The 18,622-nt window shown below is 46.9% G+C and overlaps 2 protein-coding genes across 2 annotated transcripts; one reads left to right on the top strand and one right to left on the bottom strand.

Annotated features, from left to right (window-relative positions):
* The first annotated feature begins 141 nt into the window (after positions 1-141).
* lrrc73 (leucine rich repeat containing 73) lies at positions 142-7,537 on the top strand. The gene is made up of 7 exons (XM_073482172.1): positions 142-365; positions 1,542-1,841; positions 1,927-2,087; positions 2,511-2,633; positions 3,173-3,273; positions 4,764-5,010; positions 7,146-7,537. Exons 2-7 carry the CDS (start codon positions 1,570-1,572, stop codon positions 7,214-7,216), a joined length of 975 nt encoding a protein of 324 aa, XP_073338273.1. The 5' UTR covers positions 142-365; positions 1,542-1,569; the 3' UTR covers positions 7,217-7,537.
* Positions 7,538-11,675: 4,138 nt separating this feature from the next.
* On the bottom strand, positions 11,676-18,622 carry dlk2 (delta-like 2 homolog (Drosophila)). Its single transcript, XM_073482171.1, has 6 exons — positions 18,535-18,622; positions 13,190-13,247; positions 12,921-13,051; positions 12,542-12,686; positions 12,112-12,444; positions 11,676-12,063 (listed from the first exon to the last, which is right to left on the bottom strand). Exons 1-6 carry the CDS (start codon positions 18,620-18,622, stop codon positions 11,676-11,678), a joined length of 1,143 nt encoding a protein of 380 aa, XP_073338272.1.

Below are 18,622 nucleotides of genomic sequence, written 5' to 3'. Positions count from 1 at the left end.
ATTAACTGACAGCCCTCCTCTCTGTGTTTGGTCCCAGTGAATCCGCTCAGAGTGAGCCCTCCCTGCTGCCTCTGCTCTCTCTGGTTCTCATAGTAACGGTCACCTGCAGAAACACACCGGGACTCGCGCAGCTCACAGACCGACACACAGACCTCCCGTCCGGCTCCGGGACACCGACCCGCCGCTCCGCTGCTGATCAAACCCGATCAATCGATACCGGGATCGATCGGCTCTCATGTCCGCCGCGGTGGATCAGAACCGGCGCGTGGCCTGCGGCGGGATCAGAGGCACCGGAGCAGAGAATGATGACATCAGCGTGTGAGAGTCCCGATCCTCCGCGCGTGAGCTGATCGATCATTTATCAGGTTAATTGATCTCCTCACTGCAGCACCAATCAGAGCTGAGCTCTGATCGATCAGTTGATTATCGTGATCAGCTGGTCGGGTCCAGCTCATCGATAGGCCTGCTTTAGATTCACTGATTACTGATCAGCTCTGCTCTCTTTACTTCAACATGTTAATTAATAATTTGTGGGAGGAGCTTATTGATTATTGAGATGACGTTTGTGTTTTTATGATCTCACATCTGACATCATCTGTTTTAATACACAGACTGTTGATCAATACAAGGATCGATACACACGCTCAGTTAATGTGATTATTTAGAAGTTTAGTTTGAAGAATATTTATAATTATCATCTATTTAATTCAACAAAACTGAACAGAAAGGCTTCATGGGAGATGTAGTTTATAAACAGCTGACAGATTCATGTTGTTTAACACTGTTTCAACTATTAACCTCAACATCACCAGACTCCCTTCACAAATGTGGTGATTTAAGAGTTGTTGAGTTAAAACAAACTTTATAACGTAGTGAAACTCTGTCTCTGACAGACTCTGAATCTTTGTCTCCTTCTTGTAAATTCAGCATTAAATGAAAACAGTAAGTTGTGTGTTTCCTTGTAGAAAGTGTCAGTTTGTGGCAGCATGGCTGCACCAGCCTGTCTGCTTCTGTGTCTAAAGTGCTAAAGTCTGACCTGCCAACATTTAGCAGCTGTTTGAACACACTGTTTACACTGATTTCACCATTTACACTCAATTTATGAAAGAGGAAACATTTTATTGATCTAAACATGTCACATTTTACAGATACACTAAACAGTAACCAGTATAGGCGACTTCTTTGTCCCCAGACTCCCTTAACAAATGTGTCAGTTTAGTGAGTTGTTGAGTTGGAGACACTTTATAAACTGTGTGAAACTCTGTCTCTGACTGATTCTGACTTATTTGTTCCTTCTTGTAAATTCAGCAAATGTTCTGCATGAACTTCTTTCTGTCTTTGAGTAGAAACATGGAGTCTGTTAATGTCAGGTGTGAACTGTCCACTTGTAATCAGATTACTCCACCAGGTGTGAACAGGACCAAAGAAGCTAGTTGTACAGAGACAGGAAGTGATGTCAGGACTTTGACTTCTCATGGCACCAACCAACAGGAGGTCAGATCCTTGTGTTCTTCTGTGATCTGACCCGGTGTCTCCTCCAGGTGTTCCAGCGGTACAGTCCAGTCCAGGATGCTGCCGGCCTCCATCCAGATCACGGGGGAGCTGCTGTCTGCGGCCGAGGTTCAGGACATCTGTGAGAGTCTGAAGGAGGACAGCGTCCGGCTGCTGTCCGTCCGCGGCTGTCAGCTCTCCGACCGTGACTTCGGACGCGTCTGCCGCAGCGTCGCAGAGTCGCGCTCGCTCGCTCAGCTCAACCTGAACCTGGGCGTCGTCTCCAGCATCAGCCGGACTCGACACCTGGCCGATGCCCTAAAGACCAACCGCTCCCTGCAGACCCTGTTGTGAGTACACACCTGACAGCTCTTCCAGCTGATTGGCTGTTTAACAAGTGCAGACAGACCAACATACTCTGCCCCCCCCCTCCAGTCTCCACGGCAGCCCGTTGTTGGACGCCGGCCTGGTGACCCTCAACCTCGCCCTGTCGACCCACCCGGCGCTGGTCTGTCTGGATCTGGGAGACTGCATGCTGGGAGACGAGGCGCTGGGTCTGATCTGTGGGATGCTGCCGCCAGACGGAGCAAAGTCAGGTGAGACGGTGACAACAACACCAGGACCATCGACACGGAGACCACCTGCTGACACCTTAATGACCCTCCTGGGGCACCGTACCAAACACCTGTCACACCTGCAACACCTCACACTGCAGCATGAGGTCGTTGTCTCTGTTGACCAATCAGAACAGAGCTCCAGACCACAAGCACGAGCTGTGAGTGTTGATGTGACGGTGAGGCAGCAGCAGGTTTAAAGAGCTGGACGTCTCCTGAGACGTCGTTATTTCAGGCTCAGATAACCTGAATTCATCAGCGCGCTGGTTTAACTCTTCGCTGTCTCATCAGCACAGTTTAACGTGAAACACAGCTGAGCTCTTTGTACTTTATTTACAGTGTTAATACACAAATACACAGTATTTAAACACACTATCGTCCTGACCTGTGTTCCTCTGTCTCCAGGTCTGAGGGAGCTCACTCTGAGCGCTAACCCAGGAATCAGCTCCAAAGGCTGGGCTCGCCTCGCCATCGCTGTGGCCCACAGCTCCCAGCTCCGCGTGCTCAACCTGGACTACAACCCGCTGGGTACAAGTACCACTAATACTGCAGTACTACTATCATACTACTATAATACTACTACAACCCGCTGGGTACAAGTACCACTAATACTGCAGTACTACTATCATACTGATATAATACTACTACAACCCGCTGGGTACAAGTACCACTAATACTGCAGTACTACTATCATACTACTATAATACTACTACAACCCGCTGGGTACAAGTACTACTAATGCTGCAGTACTACTATCATACTACTATAATACTACTACAACCCGCTGGGTACAAGTACTACTAATACTACAACAGTACTACAATTATACAGTACTATTAAAATAGTACTACATTACAGACAATACACACCACTACAGCACTAATACACCAGTACGACACACTGGTCCTGGTTCTGGTGTAAATTTTCTGGTTTCTGAATATTGTGGTTCTGGTTTTGTCCGTTCCTGGCAGTAAATGTTCTGGTTCTGGTTCTGAATGTTCTGTCTGTGGTTCTGAGTGTTTTGTCTCTAAGTGTTCTGGTTCTGATTGTTCTGGTTCTGTCTCCAGGTGATCAGATTGCAGGCATGCTGGCGGTTGCTGTGGCGTCCAGCAGAACTCTGGAGGTGCTGGACCTGGAGGGAACTGGACTGACCAACCAATCAGCACAGGTCGACCAATCACACGGCTCCGTTTCTCTTCTTCTTCTTCTTCTTCTTCTTCTTCTTCTTCTTCTTCTTCTTCTTCTTCTTCGTCAGTCCCGCTGTGTTCCAATGTCATTCTTCTTCCTTTTACTTGTGGTACTGAAGGATTGTGGGTCAGAGCGGTCAGAATATGCTGAAAGTGACCAGATGCAGTAGAACATGTTGTGACAAACAGAACCTCTTCAGACAGACTGAACAGCAGGAAGGGTTCTGTTTATCTGGCAGTGATCCTCAGTGTCATGGAGCAGTTTGTCCAGCAGGGGGAGACGTTGGCCTGATGTTCCTCTGAATGATCTCAGTGAGTTTGTGCTGATGTTGAGTTCAGACTGAACACTCGCCAGACGACAGCGTTGTTCCTCCTGCAGGGGAACGATCAGCTGAACGTTCTGTTCTTTAAAGATGTGGATCATCGGAGCTGAGCCGCAGAACAGACAGGACAGTAATATGTTGATATTAACTTATCTGTGAAAGCCTTTCTGCTGTAATCTGATTACAGTGAATGTATCAGTGCAGCCTGGCAGCACAGAGAGAGAAGTGAAACAGATCCAGACTGTTTCAGTGTCACATTCATTTACGTCTTTACACTACGGGTCGACTGATTATTAGAAATCAAGGAGACTGAAATATAATATTAGGAACCAACACATTTGCTGTAAAAAATTCAACTTTAAACAAATATAAACAACCAGTCATGAAATAAACAGTACAATTTACTCAAGTTCTGTTCTTAAGAACAATTTTGAGGTACTTTACTTGAGTATTTCCTTTTTCATTTAGCTCTTTTTATGTTTATTTAATACATTTAATTACTAGTTACTTTTCAGATTCATATTATTTTATTGTTTTTAGGCTATAAATGGAGACATGTTACCAAGTAGCACATTTTTAAATTTGTTTATTTTATCAGCAATCTGACAGAAAAATCACTGAAAAATGATGAATATTGGCCCAAATGAACAAACGTTTTTTCTGACATTTCATCAGACAGGTGGAAAACTGGGCTTGACTCTGGTTCTGAACCAGTTCAGGTCCTATTTTATCTCGGTTGACACATGACCTTTGGAGTACCACAAGGATCAATACTCTGCCCACTTTATAATCAATACACGCTGCTTTAGGACAGATTTTTAGAAATCATCATATTTAACCATATGCAGACGATACTCTAATCTACATTTCTCTAATGATCCACGATGACAAACTTTGTCAGTATGTTAAATTAATGATTTTATTATCTTTTCACCAGGCCAGATGTTTGTGGTGTTGAAGTTGAAGCAGTCATATTAAATCAGTTTCAGCATCAGCTGTTTATCTAATAAATTATTTTATTTACCAAATTTCCTTTGATTTTCAGCCCTTGTTTTATTTTCACACATAAGAGTTAAAGTCTTAAATCTCATTTTGTATAAATAAAGTTTTATATCCTGTTTGAATGACGGCGGTCTCTGTTTCTCCAGGTGTTCCTGGACATGGTGGAGAACTACCCAACCAGTCTGCGGGTTCTGGTCCTGGCAGAGAACGACATCAGTCCGGAGCTGCAGCAGCAGATCTGTGACCTGCTGTCTGAAGGGGAGGAGGACGACGACCGAGAGGCACCGTCCCTACAGCCAGGCCCCGCCTCCAGCAGCGCCCTGCTGCCAATCAGAGACAAGTACCAGCCAATCAGAGACAAGTACCAGCCCCCCGCCTGGCTCCCCCACAGCAGTAAGGGCTGAACCCTCCCCTCTGTCCTCACCCCTCTGTCCCCCCAGACTGTCCCACTTTTTACTGGTCCCTCAGAGACACCAGTCTGCTCCAAAACCAGTACAGGACTAGGTTTACTCTCCCAGTTGTCATACTGGTTCTACTGGTACTTTTTATCATACTGGCTCCACTGTACAGGAGCCAGGGCTGGTTCTACTGGCCCAGTTTACTCTACTGGTTTGATGGGTCCAGTTTGTCATACTGGTTCCACTGGTCTCATTAACCATACTGGTATTAGTATTTCAATTTTAGCTGGACTAATGGTGCGTTCATATCAGCCTGGTTCTGTCCCAGTGTGGTCCAGTATTACTCTGGTTCTGTGGTGTTAGGTGTCCTCAGTGACAGTAGGAGGTTCTGTGTTCTGTATCATAGAGGTCTACGTGTGAATCTGACTAAACTGGTTTTTATCTAATCCCAGTTAATAACCAATAATCTGTACTCTCATTCATAATAATGAATATTTAAAAGAATATATGTATTGAAGATCTGCTCTTCTTCTGTGGTTCCTCTGTGAGTCCACGCAGCTCTGCGGTCTGAAGTTCTGGTCCTGGTCCTGGTTCTGGTCCAGAGCAGGTTACAGTGACCGTATTCTCCTTAAAGGCCCAGTCACAGCAGCATTTAAAACAGACAAATGAGGTGAAATCTACGGTGGCCCTGAAGTGCAAAACACAAAAGCACCACAAATCAGAAAAAAGACGGTACGTAAAGTACCGTTTCTACCAACAAGGATCGCTGGAAGCCCGGAGGAGCACGTGAATCCAACATTACAGTGAATCTAATGTCTGTTTTTTGAAGTTTCCCTGATTAAAACACACCGACCTCTTCAGCTGTCACAGCCGTAGTGTGTCTGAGCTCGTTAGGTAGAGTGGACCAGTGGTAGCTCGTCTATATGCCTAACGAGCCCAGAGAGCAGAAGATCCAGAGAGGAGCAGCTGAAGACCGCGAGAGAGGCTGAGGAGGTCGGTGTGTTTACCGGGAAAACTATAGCTCATAACCCCTGAGATAAACAGATGCTACCACAGTTTGAGTAGATAACAACAGTGGGATCAAGTAAAACACGTGAATGGTGTCATTCCTTCCTGTCGAAAAGTCGGACAGTGCGTCCGTCCAATCAGCAACGAACCTTGTTGATAGAACGTACCTTTCTTCTCCAGTAGAAGTTAATGTCGTGTTTTCCGGTTTGTGGTTGTGGTTCAGGGCTGCCATATCAGTTATAGAATCACTGAGATCTTGGTGAACGACTGTAGCCTGAAAGCTAAATGCTAATATGCTAGTTAGTCAAACTAGCTTCAATTAATTCCTGCTAGCATTATGTTTTTTTGGGCTTGAGTTCAATCTTAGAAGTTGTTATTGTTACAGAAGGAATAAAGCTAACAAGGTAGCAAGCAATCTTGCTAAGGGTCAGCTAGCAAGGTTGTTAGCTTAGCTTGATCACAAATCAATAGTCTGTGTTGTGGAGCACTTTGTATTCTAATAAGCTACAATTGCTTCCTCCATTTTGGACAAGACAGTTTATTTCTGAGCAGGAATTAACGAATCAGCGTTCAGCAAAAGTTGAACGTGACTTCACCAACTGGAGTGAATCCACCGATCACACAGATTTCATTGTAATGAATCTGAATTGTTGTGAAATCAGCTTTTTGAAATGAAATGCTGTGACCGAGGCTTTACATAAAAGAGTTCAATGAATGAAAACAGAGGAAACACTGAAACTTCTGGTTCTACATGTTCAGTCGATGTTCTGTAAGTCATGTATATATTTAAACATTTTACAGATCAGGCTTTAGATTGATTTCCTGTCAAGGAACAATTCAACATTTAGTGAAATCTTCTTCTCTTCCTCTCTGAGAGTCTGTATTCCACACTCTTCACTTAGCTTAGCATAAAGACTGGAAACAGAGGAAACCGTTAGCCTGGCCTGAACAGAAACCAGTGACTGTCAGGTGAAAGGAAATCAATCTAAAACCTGATTGACGATGTGGAGACAGGATGTGACGTCACAGAGTTTATATTAACGGTCTGAAACGTGCAGACTTGGCGGTCTGCTCCTTTAACCTGCTGTGGAGCTCTAAACGTGTCGTTCTTTAACCCTACAGACTCCGGCCCCCAGATGGTCTTGCTGACATCAGGTGTAGGTGAGAGCTTATTGGCTGAGACTGAGATGTGACCCCTCCCACAAACACACCCACTTCCTGTGAAACTGTTTCACTCTTTTCTCTTTTTTTGTTGATTTGTTTGGTTTGTTTCTCTGCACTGCACTTCTCTGGGTTGTCAGATCACCTGATCACTAGCAGCCAATCACATGCTCTGCATGGTTTGATGTAGCACCTGTAAATAGACTAGAACAGGTGAGTGGCGGCACAAAACCTTAACACACCAAGTGACTTTAGGACAGGTGTTTGTTCAGTGTGTTTCTGATGAATGTACGTTCTGTTTGTTCTGCTGCTCTGATGTCACAATAATTAAACTGTTTACAGCTTCGTAAGAACCAACGAGTCCGACTCTTCATTCACCGTCATCAGGGAGCTAACAATGCTAACGACGCTAGCTGAAGAACAACATGAGAGTCTGAGACTGAACGATTTAGAGGAGCTCATCTTTCATTTTTAACCTTCTGAGGGTCGAATTTCTAATCTGAGAGCATAAATTCAATAACTGGATAACATTCACGCTCGTTAACGTTTACACACGTTTGATGGACGTCAAAGAACAAAACGTTGTTCAACAGGCTAAATTTGAATATGTGCGTCAATCTGAAGACTTGAGACGAAGGTGCAGTTCACCTGTCGCTGGTTGTTTAGGGAGACATTTACAAGTTAGCTATTATTGAACATATTATTTATTAGAACTCGACCACTTCGTGACTTTTTATGTGGTAAAAAATGTTGAAGCGTCTTCAGTCTTGTTGTGTGTCGACTCTTTACACATCGTCATCGTATAAAAGAACAAAACAAAACTCTGTTTGCAGCGATCGTGTTCAGCAGCATCATAAAATCTATAAAAATAGAAACATATCCAGCAGACAGACCTAAATAAACAGTCGTTGTGCAATGAATGAATGAATAAGTAAACGGTTAAAGTGCAGTGACTGAATGAATAAATGATTTTGTCGTGTGAGCGTTCGTTTAACTTGTTTTCTTTGGATTAAACCGACAGTTTCACAGTGACGTCTGTGTGTCGCTTTAACAAAAGGAAGAGAAGACGACGTCAAATCAGGATTAAATTCTGCTGTTTCCTTTTTATTGAGTTTGTTTTTCACTGAATATTTTTATCTCCTGAGGCTCGAAAACTCTGAATTATTCAAATGAAACGCTCTTTGAAGGGAAAACACATTAATCCCAAACTACAGAGAGACAAACGACCTGAGAGGACGAGTCACGCAGAGTTATTAATACTGCACTTTATTTAAATCATCACACTGAAGTCTGATAACATGATTAAATATCAGCTGCAGTCTGTTGAGATGCTGCTGTGGAGGAATAATGGCCGCCTGTCTGCAGCTGCCAGTCGTCTTCAGTGTGAACAGAGAAGAAGAAGCAGCTCGGTGATCCGCCTCCTGATGAAGCTGACTGGTGGTCTCAGGCTCCTCTGACTTCCTGTGATGATCCTCAGGCTCGCGATGTGCTTGCGGTCTGGAGGTTTGATGAGCCGACTGTCGACCTCGAGGACGAGGACCGAATGACGACGGAGACGCTGCAGCTGAGAGGAAACGCTGCAGAGACACGAGGACAGACACATGGAGCAAACATTTACTTTACATTTTATTTAAGTGAACAGTTTGATGACAGATGAGCTCACAGCGGTTTAGTCTGAAGGTCAGCGACTGTATGAACGTATGAATTACTGTCAGCCGCTTTGGACAAAAGCGTCTGATAAAATGTAAATCAGCTGTGATTTTTATTCTTTGATGATAAAAACTATGATGACATGTTTTCTTTACTAAATTGAGACTCAAATGTTCGTGTTGGGCTGTCGGACATTGAAGGAAGTACAGACTTGGTTTTGGGCTCTTCTGAAAGGTCACAGTCTGAATTTATCTGTAAGTGCTTCTGTCATTAATCTTTTTTAATGCAAAAACCAGCCTGCAGATGAGCTGTAACCGCCCCTCACACATCATACAGTCTCACATGGTCCAAATTCAGCAATATCACTGAAAATAAACACTTAACACGTGTTTTTCTGAGGAAAAATTCAGATGCCTGGTAAAAGAAATGCCATTTAGTGACCTCAGAGCCCGCCTGCCTGAGCGTAACGGGCAAACACTCATTATAGTTTTAATTTCCTGATGCATAAAATACATAAACTTACATCAATTCCAAGTGTAGGGCTTTAAAAACTGATAAAATAAAATATTTTATTGGATTTGAAATCGTATTGGCTACATGATGCGTCAATCATCAGGAGGCTGCCGTGTCATTGGCTCAGGAGAGAGGGGCGGGAACAAGGAGTGGGTCTCCTCACTATGAAATCACTCATTGGCTGTTGCAGGCCACAGGGCGGGCATACAATCTCCTTCCTGGTCAGATGAGCTGTCAATCAATAGGTCAGAGGTCGGCGGCCATCTTAGGTGACTCTGATGTAGTTTAATGTTGTTTTGCTTTCAAACGTGACGTTTTCTGACAGACAGAATCAGTTTGTCTCCGTTTAATGATGAATCCTGTGAAATGGGTCCGCTGGACGTTTGGGACTAAAAGTTTTGTTGGAGTTCATTGAAACGTTTCATCAGTGAGTTGTCAAGCGTTTGCACACAGGTGTTGTCGATTGTACCTGTCTGATGTGGTTTTATCTTGAAAAGGTGAACATGAACCGGATCTAAACCTTCTGAAGATAAATCTGAACTAGCTGCCGAGCTAAACGCTGCTCTCAGGACCCGGAGCCCGGCACAGCTCACCTCCTGTCGCAGCCATGATGCTAGCTGTGTAGCACGCTGAGCTCATTAGCTGTTCATACTTCTCTTCACACAATATTTCAACAAACTGACAAACCGACCTCACATATTTATCATCCTGCTTTTAAAAGTGTGACATAAAACAGAACTGTGGCATTAAACAGCTCAGTGTGTAATTTATGTGTGTTAAACGTCTCCGATCTGAATATTTCCTCCTCCTCAGTTGATGAAAGCAGCAGCTGACGGGTTTCACAGCTCATCATTCACGACTTTATTGCACACAGTTTGTTATAAAAGCTCTCAGTCCAGAACATCACACACACACTGCACTGATACATTACACCAATAAATTATGTTTGAGCTGCAGATACTGTTTCATCACAGGTGAAAGAGAAGCGCTCAGGCAGGTTACATTAATAACAACACGTCTCTTAAACTCAAATCTTTCCCACATTATGAGCTTTAATTTATATCTCATTGTTTTTACTTAATGTTTAACTTTTGTCACAGTTATAATCTAAATTAAATATTATGTATAAGCACATAATCAGACTTAGTTATTGAGTTTATTCACATTGACTCAACATGACAGAAAAACTTTACATTAAACTCTTCAGGCCTTTAAATTATGTACATGTGATTAAAATACTTAAAGTCAATTATTTTAAAGTTAACTGCAGCAGTTTGACACTTCGATCCGTCAGACGTGTTTTAGGTTTGAAAAAAGTCTGAATTTGCCCACAATTCATTGCAGCTGATGAACGTTTACGTCTGACTGCGGTCTGACGGGAGTGTGTCTCAGTGGACTGGACTTCCTGTTTCTGTCAGTTTCCTCTGAAACTTTCTTATGAATATGAAAAATCTGAAGTCTCACAGGATTCACATGTTCGCTGGGAGGGTTAACATGAAGCTACAGCTAGTGGCTGGTTAGCTTTGCTTAGCATAAAGACAGCTAGCCGGGCTCTGTCCAACCAGCAGCTCTTCAGCTCAGTGATCAACGTGTCACGTCGGGTTTGTTCAGAACCTGAAGAGTAAAAACAACATTAATGTGGGAACACTTCCTGTACAGTGAATAAACAAACATGTTCAGAGCTTTAAAAACACTTCACAGAATCTATTTTACAAAAAGGTTCATTCTGAATATGAATTGAAATGTTTGTATATGTTTGTTTATCAAACATCATAAAAGTGATTAAAATAAAACACGGAGTGCAAAATGTTCCGTACATCTGGTTTATGATTCAGATCTGACCCAGGTGTCTCCAGGTGTCTCCAGGTGTTTCCAGGTGTCTCCAGGTGTTTCCAGGTGTCTCCAGGTGTTTCCAGGTGTCTCCAGGTGTCTCCAGGTGTTGGGGAGGTCTTGTGTTCAGGTCCTTTAGTGTCTCCAGAGGAGCTGTGACATCTGATAAATGTCCTCCAGTGATGTCACTTGAGTCAGACCAGCTGCAGGACGCATTAGCCGCTACTAGCTAACCCACAGCTGTCAGAGGGAGAGGTGCACTGTGGGTAATGTAGGCAGAAAAAGAATCTCTGGTTCCTTTTTGTTTTAAACTGTCCGTCACGAGTCACATGATCAGTCCGTGGACTACAAACACACATATACATGTTGTGATGTCACAGTTGTGATGTCACTGATCATTTGCATATTACAGCAGGCGCACTTCCTGTTGACCGTCTCCAGTTCTGACCTCTGACCCCGAGAAAACATGTCCGTCTCTCTCTCGGTCGCCCGCTCACTCTATATGACCTCCGTGTTGAGTTTCTTCTTCTCTGGTTCTGCTGCGTTCAGGAAGCTGATCTGACACTCCTGCTCGTCCGGCCGCCCTCGCTGCTCGCCGCTCTTCTGTCCTCGTCGCTGCGATGATGAGGAGGAGGATGATGATGTCAATGACCAGCAGGGGGCGTGGCCACAGTCCCTGCAGTGCCCCTGCAGGACGAGGGTGGCGGTCAGCACCACCACGGCCAGCGTCACGCCCGCCAGCACCAGCAGGACGATGAGCTGGACCTCCGACAGGCTGGCGGCGCTGCGCTCGCTCACCGTCACTTTAAACAGCCGGTCGCCATGACGGCTGCTATTACTCGTGGTGCTGCTCCTCTGGATCTTCCCCGCGGTGGTCAGAGGAGGTCTGACCCCGCCTCCTCCTCCCTCCTCACGGGCATCGTGGCTCCTCAGCACCGTCTCGCAGGTGGCTCCGGTGTATCCGGGCCGACACACGCAGTGGAAGCCTCCGGCGCGGTCGAGGCAGCGGCCGGCGTTGAGGCAGGGTCTGCTGGCGCAGTCGTCCATGTTGACGGTGCAGAAGCGTCCGGTGAAGCCGTCGGGGCAGAGACACGAGAATCGGTTGACGCCGTCCAGGCAGGTGGCACCATTAGCGCACGGCTTCATCAGGCAGTCGTCCACGTCGGCCTCACAGCGCGGCCCCGTGAAGCCCGCCAGGCAGCGACACGTCAACTCTGCCGCAAAGCCGTCAGCGTCCTCACACAGGCCGCCATTTTTACATGGAGACCTGGAGACATGACAGGAAACACATGAAGAAGAAGAAAAACACATTTGATGCACCTGTCCGACAGGTGACCTGATGATGTCACAGCACCTGTCCTCACCTCCTCTGGTGACACGGTCCGGTCTTCAGCTGACAGTTTCTGCCGTGGAAGCCTTCAGGACACACACAGGTGTAGTCGCCGCTGTCCTCCATCACACAGGTGGCTCCGTTCTGACACGGCCGCTGCTCCGAGCACACCGACAGGTCTGAAACACAAACACACCTGAGTGACGGGCGGAGGGAGGAGCAACACTAGCATAGCCTAGTTAGCATGCTAACTGGCTAACCCTGCAGACGAGCAGTTCAGGATGTTGGTCACGGTCCAGGAACACTTCCTACGTGTTTAAATCTTGTCGTGCTGCTTGTATCAGAGCGTTTTCCCACTGTGGTATCGTTACTTTTACTCGGTAAAGTATCCGAGTACTTGTTGGAGTACTGACCTTTGTCACAGAAGCGCCCCCCCCAGCCCTCCTCACAGCTGCACTGCCACGGCTGCTGACAGGATCCGTGCAGACAGCCCGGCATCGGCACGCAGCGGTCGCACCGCTCGCCGTCCCAACCAGGGTCACACCTGCACAGAGTTACATCATCAGTGAACACCTGACGGAGCCCACAGCAGGTGAAGTGTGACCCATCCTGCCTGCCATATTTACAGTAAAATATCTGGATTATTAATTATTGATCAGTGGATGATTTATGGAAGTCTCACCTGCAGACGCCCGACTCATCACAGCGACTGTTGGTGATGTTACAGCTGCAGTCACTTCCTGTGGAGGAGGAGGAGGAGGAGGAAGAAGAAGAAGAAGAAGAAGAAGAAGAAGAAGAAGAAGAAGAAGAAGAAGAAGAAGAAGAAGAAGAAGAAGGAGGAGGAGGAGGAGGAGGAGGAAGAGGAAGAAGAAGAAGAAGAAGAAGAAGGAGGAGGAGGAGGAGAGGAAGAAGAAGAAGGGAGGGGACAGGTGAGACGACATCATGGTGACAGGAAGCTTCTGGGTAATATTTCCCTGACAAAATAAAAGTATTTCCTGTCGCCACTTTAGATCCACTTTATTTATCAACATCAACAACTGTTTTTTTCAATTTCTTGTTTTCAATCAACATCTTTCACAGACAATATTCAGTCAGTTTAGATTTGAGGAAACAGGAGCCTCAAAACATTTAACATTATTTTTATCGTGAGTCAAGATCCACGTTTGTCTGAAGCTCAGGCTGTGTGTGTGTGTGTGTGTGTGTGTGTGTGTGTGTGTGTGTGTGTGTGTGTGTGTGTGTGTGTGTCAGCTGTCAGGGTGTGTGTCAGTGTTTCAGGTCTCTGGTGAGACATTAGCAGCAGACAGTTTGACCTCTGACCTCTGACAGACGCTGAGCCACGTGTCGGTCTGTCAGCTGGACAAACAGACGCGAGCTGCTGATTTAAAGTAAAACTCCACAAAACACAACGACAGGACGTCCAATAGGAACAGAGCTCATGACATCATCACACAGAGACAGGAAGTGTCAGTCCGTGTGATCGAGTTAAAACAGTAACGCGATGGATTGTTTAACGTGATCAGTCTTTGGTTGGTGGTTCCTGGTGTTTTCATGTCTCAGTCCCTGAATGTTGGACTTTCCCGGCAGCACTTGAACGCAGCAGGTCTCCTCTGTGGTGTAGTGTAGAGGTGAACGCATCACCTGCGTGTCAGAGCAGACGTCTGTCACACTCGTTTCCCCTCCGGAGGATCAAACTCTGACTGAGGAGTCATCAGCAGGAACACTCGCTCTGTGTTTAGACCGACAGCCGTGACCTCTGACCCCTGGGCCGCGGTCGCAGGTGAAGTGAAGCCGGAGGTGGATCGAGTGTCGGCTGGTATTTGGGAGGATTGTTTTCAAAGGGAGTCCTGACGCAGAGACAACAGGCTCGTCCTCGGAGCTCCGGCAGTCCCACCATGGAGCTCTGTCCCGGGGCTGCCGGGAACGCCGGGAACGCCGGCCGAGTGTCACATGACTGTAAGAACAGCTGGGAGGTGCTAAGTGTTATCTGAGAAGACGAGCGAGGGTTAATCTGACAGCTGGGGGGGCCGGATTAACGGAGAACAATACACCGCCGAGCGCCACTGAGCGCGCTCAGTGAGGATCCACGTCCACCGAGACCGAACCGAGAAGATTTACTGCGAACTCCTCACACACTTTACATTCTGTGTGTGTGTGTGTGTGTCTGTGTGTGTGTGTCTGTGTGTGTGTGTGTGTGTCTGTGTGTGTGTGTCTGTGTGTGTGTGTGTGTGTGTGTGTGTGTCTGTGTGTGATAATTTTAGCTCTCGTGCTGCTGCAGCTCTGAACATGATGAACGCTCGCTGATTGAAGTCGTCTCCCTGCTGCTCTCTGATTGGCCGGGTCAGGGGCAGCACCTGTTCCCCTCATTAGCCGTCCAATCAGAGCCACTTAACGAGGCGATAGTGTTTGTGACAAAGGTTATTGTTGTGACGCGTGTGGTCGTTGTGTGTCCGAGAATGCAGACAGAGACAGGAGCTGCAGTGAAGGATCCTGGTCCTGGTCCTGTTCCTGGTCCTGGTCCTGGTCAGGATTCTGATACTGGTCCTGGTCCTGGTTCTGGTCCTGGTCCTGGTCCTGGTCCTGGTCAGGATTCTGATACTGGTACTGATCCTGGTCCTGATCCTGGTCCTGGTTCTGGTCCTGATATATAACTTACATAGACGGTGCTCCTGCTCACAGTTTTGGGCTCACAGAGACATTTTCTTATTTTTTAAAGAAGTGATTTGAATCAAACATGAAACTGATCAGAAGTACAGTTTGTTATTTCTACTGAGCGTCACAGGACCGTTCTGACCGGCTGCGGGTCCGGTGGCACATTGTGTGAGCTGATCCAAGTTTCTCGTGATTAAAGGCTCGCTGACCGTCAGAGACTCTGACCTGCCGTCATGTGAGCAGCTGGAAACTGAAGAGGAGACATCAGATCTCATCTATTTATTCTGTGTGCCACGAGACAACACACGGTCATCTGGGAGGAAGTCTTTACGTAGTCTCATTTAGTCTTTATGCTAAGCTAAGCTAAGCTAAAATAAGCTAAGCTAAGCTAACCCTCCACGGTTGAACCTGTTTCTGTGTCACCTGAAGGTTTGAACGATCAGTGACGTTCTGAGATCAGACTTCCTGAGTCCCCCTCCTCACCCTCCTCACCCTCTTCACCCTCCTCACCCTCCTCACCCTCCTCACCCTCCTCACTCTTCACCCTCCTCGCCCTCCTCACCCTCCTCACTCCTCACCCTCCTCATCCTCTTCACCCTCCTCATCCTCCTCACTCTTCACCCTCCTCGCCCTCCTCACCCTCCTCACTCCTCACCCTCCTCACCCTCCTCATCCTCCTCACCCCTCCTCATCCTCCTCACCCCTCCTCACCCTCCTCACCCTCCTCACTCCTCACCCTCCTCACCCTCCTCATCCTCCTCACCCCTCCTCATCCTCCTCACCCCTCCTCACCCTCTTCACCCTCCTCACTCTTCACCCCTTCTCACTCCTCACCCTCCTCATCCTCCTCACCCCTCCTCACCCTCTTCACCCTCCTCACCCTCCTCATCCTCCTCACCCCTCCTCACCCTCTTCACCGTCCTCATCCTCCTCACCCCTTCTCACTCCTCACCCTCCTCACTCCTCACCCTTCTCACCCTCCACACTCCTCACCCTCCTCACTCCTCACCCTCCTCACCCTCCTCACTCTTCACCCTCCTCACCCTCCACACTCCTCACCCTCCTCACTCTTCACCCTCCTCACCCTCCTCACTCTTTACCCTCCTCACTCCTCACCCTCCTCACTCTTCACCCTCCTCACTCTTCACCCTCCTCACCCTCCTCATCGTCCTCACCCCTTCTCACTCCTCACCCTCCTCACCCCTTCTCACCCTCCTCACTCCTCACCCTCCTCACCCTTCTCACCCTCCTCACTCTTTACACTCCTCACCCTCCTCACCCTCACCCTCCTCACCCTCCTCACCCTCTTCACCCTCCTCACCCTCCTCACCCTCCTCACTCTTTACCCTCCTCACCCTCCTCATCCTCCTCACCCCTTCTCACTCCTCACCCTCCTCACCCCTTCTCACCCTCCTCACTCCTCACCCTCCTCACCCTTCTCACCCTCCTCACTCTTTACACTCCTCACCCTCCTCACCCTCCTCACTCCTCACCCTCCTCACCCTCCTCACCCTCCTCACTCCTCACCCTCCTCACCCTCCTCACCCTCCTCACTCCTCACCCTCCTCACCCTCCTCATCCTCCTCACCCCTTCTCACTCCTCACCCTCCTCACCCTCCTCACCCTCCTCACTCTTCACCCTCCTCACCCCTCACCCTCCTCACCCTCCTCACTCCTCACCCTCCTCACCCTCCTCACCCCTCCTCACCCTCCTCACCCTGACCCTGCGGCTCTGGACTGATCCTGGACCGTCGGCCGGACACCTGTCTGTCCTCGACCCCTGACCTCTCTGATTGATCACTTTCAGGAAGTCACAGCTGACTGAGCGAGCCGGTCAGCCGAGTGATCACATGCGACAACAATCCAACAGATAAAGAATAAAGTTTCCAGTAATGAATGAATATTTTAAAAACAAGAATATTAAAATCATCATCATCAGACGGTAGATCTGTGAGTCAGCTCATGAATATTAATCACTTCTCCGTGATCCAAAAGAGGAAAGAAGAAAAGCTCCTACAAAACACACAGAGTTATTTCTGAGACCATATCAGAAAACATTTCTTTGTTCATGATATTTGAATGTATCGCCTCATTAATATTGTAAAGTTCCTTCTATAAAACTACGTAGTGCCCCTTTAAATACAATTTGTCATGCCAGTATTTTGTGTTTTATTTTAATACATTTGATAAAGAAGTAGAGTTTAACTGGTAACAGGTCATTTCTGTTGCGTTTGTTTCACATTTTTAATCAGTTAATTCATCGGAAAATGGAAATCCAGAAGTTTCTGCTCCTGTTATCGTCTCTAGTTCTCTGGAGAACATTAACAGAACCTCACAGGTTCCCACAGCGAGCCGAGCCGAGTCTGCGACTCAGAACAATATTGTATCATCTGCGTATAACTGTGTTTGGCAATGACTTGAAAAAAAGAATATTATTAATATAAATGTTAAAAGAAGTGGACGTAAAACAGACTGACTGAAACCGGACTGATGCTGCTGCTATAACCTTGTTGATGCTGAACTGAGGTTATAGCAGAGGTGGGAAGTAACAAAGTACAAATACTTAGTTACTGTACCTCAGCAGATGTTTCAGGTATCTGTCCTGTACCTGAGTATCTCTGAGACTTTCCCTCTCTACATCTGAACACAAACATCTGAACTTTCTCCTCCTCACAGCTTCAAACAGCCTCGTTACTTTAGTTTGATGCATTTGAGGGGAATTATGGATTATTGTTATTTGGCGTCATCGCACGCCGCCTTCCCAACATCACCAGACTGATGTCGACCTATCAGAGCACATCACGCACGGCAGACGCAGCGAGACGAGACAAAGACGTAAAAGACGTGAACAGACAGAGAGGGAGGCTGGAATGGGGAGAAAAGGCGTGTTAGTGTCTCGTATCTGCAGAGAGTTTCTTGTTTTCTCTCTTTGTTGCTGCTCGGGACGCTTTACCAACCCAACATGTGGCTGTTTGACGTCCTGGGAATGAGACTCAACTATCAACTATCTTTGTGGTGCAGCTGGGACAAATCCTACTGACTCTACCTTTAACTTTAATAGTCTTTGAATGATATTAATATGACGTGAGCTTCAGTCAGCTTTGACCACAGATGTCCTTCAGAGGGAGACTTTTTACTCTGATACTCTGAGTACATTTTGAGTACTTCTCTCTGGTTCTTGCTTTACTTGAGTCGCAGATGACCAGTTTGGATGTTGGTCTGTAGTTTCAGACTCTGAACTGAGTTTAACCTGCAGCTGAGACGCTCTGCACATTAAACTCTGCCTGCAGCTCAGTGGGAGGCCCAGCTCCTTAAATCAGCAGTTTTCAGACTGAGGTTTGGTTACTGCACAGTGAACATGTGACCATGTGACCTTACCTTGACCCCTGCATGACGGGACGATGAGGACGGCGAGGACGCAGCAGCTCAGCAGCAGCAGGACGGCGGCGGCTCTGACTGAAGACAT

The sequence above is a fragment of the Pagrus major genome, chromosome 15, assembly GCF_040436345.1.
Source record: "Pagrus major chromosome 15, Pma_NU_1.0".
NCBI lineage: Eukaryota > Metazoa > Chordata > Actinopteri > Spariformes > Sparidae > Pagrus > Pagrus major.
The sequence above is the reverse complement of the archived record's forward strand: the minus strand, read 5'-3'. Positions and strand labels throughout refer to the sequence as shown.

Excerpts from the sequence above, each read along its gene's own strand:
- dlk2 (XM_073482171.1), bottom strand. The coding sequence starts at position 18,622 with ATGTCTTCAGTCAGAGCCGCCGCCGTCCTGCTGCTGCTGAGCTGCTGC. Across the intron at positions 12,687-12,920 it reads GGGGCGCTTCTGTGACAAAG|ACCTGTCGGTGTGCTCGGAG; the intron begins GTCAGTACTCCA and ends TTTGTGTTTCAG. Across the intron at positions 12,445-12,541 it reads GGACCGTGTCACCAGAGGAG|GTCTCCATGTAAAAATGGCG; the intron begins GTGAGGACAGGT and ends TCATGTCTCCAG.
- lrrc73 (XM_073482172.1), top strand. The coding sequence starts at position 1,570 with ATGCTGCCGGCCTCCATCCAGATCACGGGGGAGCTGCTGTCTGCGGCC. Across the intron at positions 2,088-2,510 it reads GCCAGACGGAGCAAAGTCAG|GTCTGAGGGAGCTCACTCTG; the intron begins GTGAGACGGTGA and ends CTCTGTCTCCAG. Across the intron at positions 2,634-3,172 it reads CCTGGACTACAACCCGCTGG|GTGATCAGATTGCAGGCATG; the intron begins GTACAAGTACCA and ends TTCTGTCTCCAG.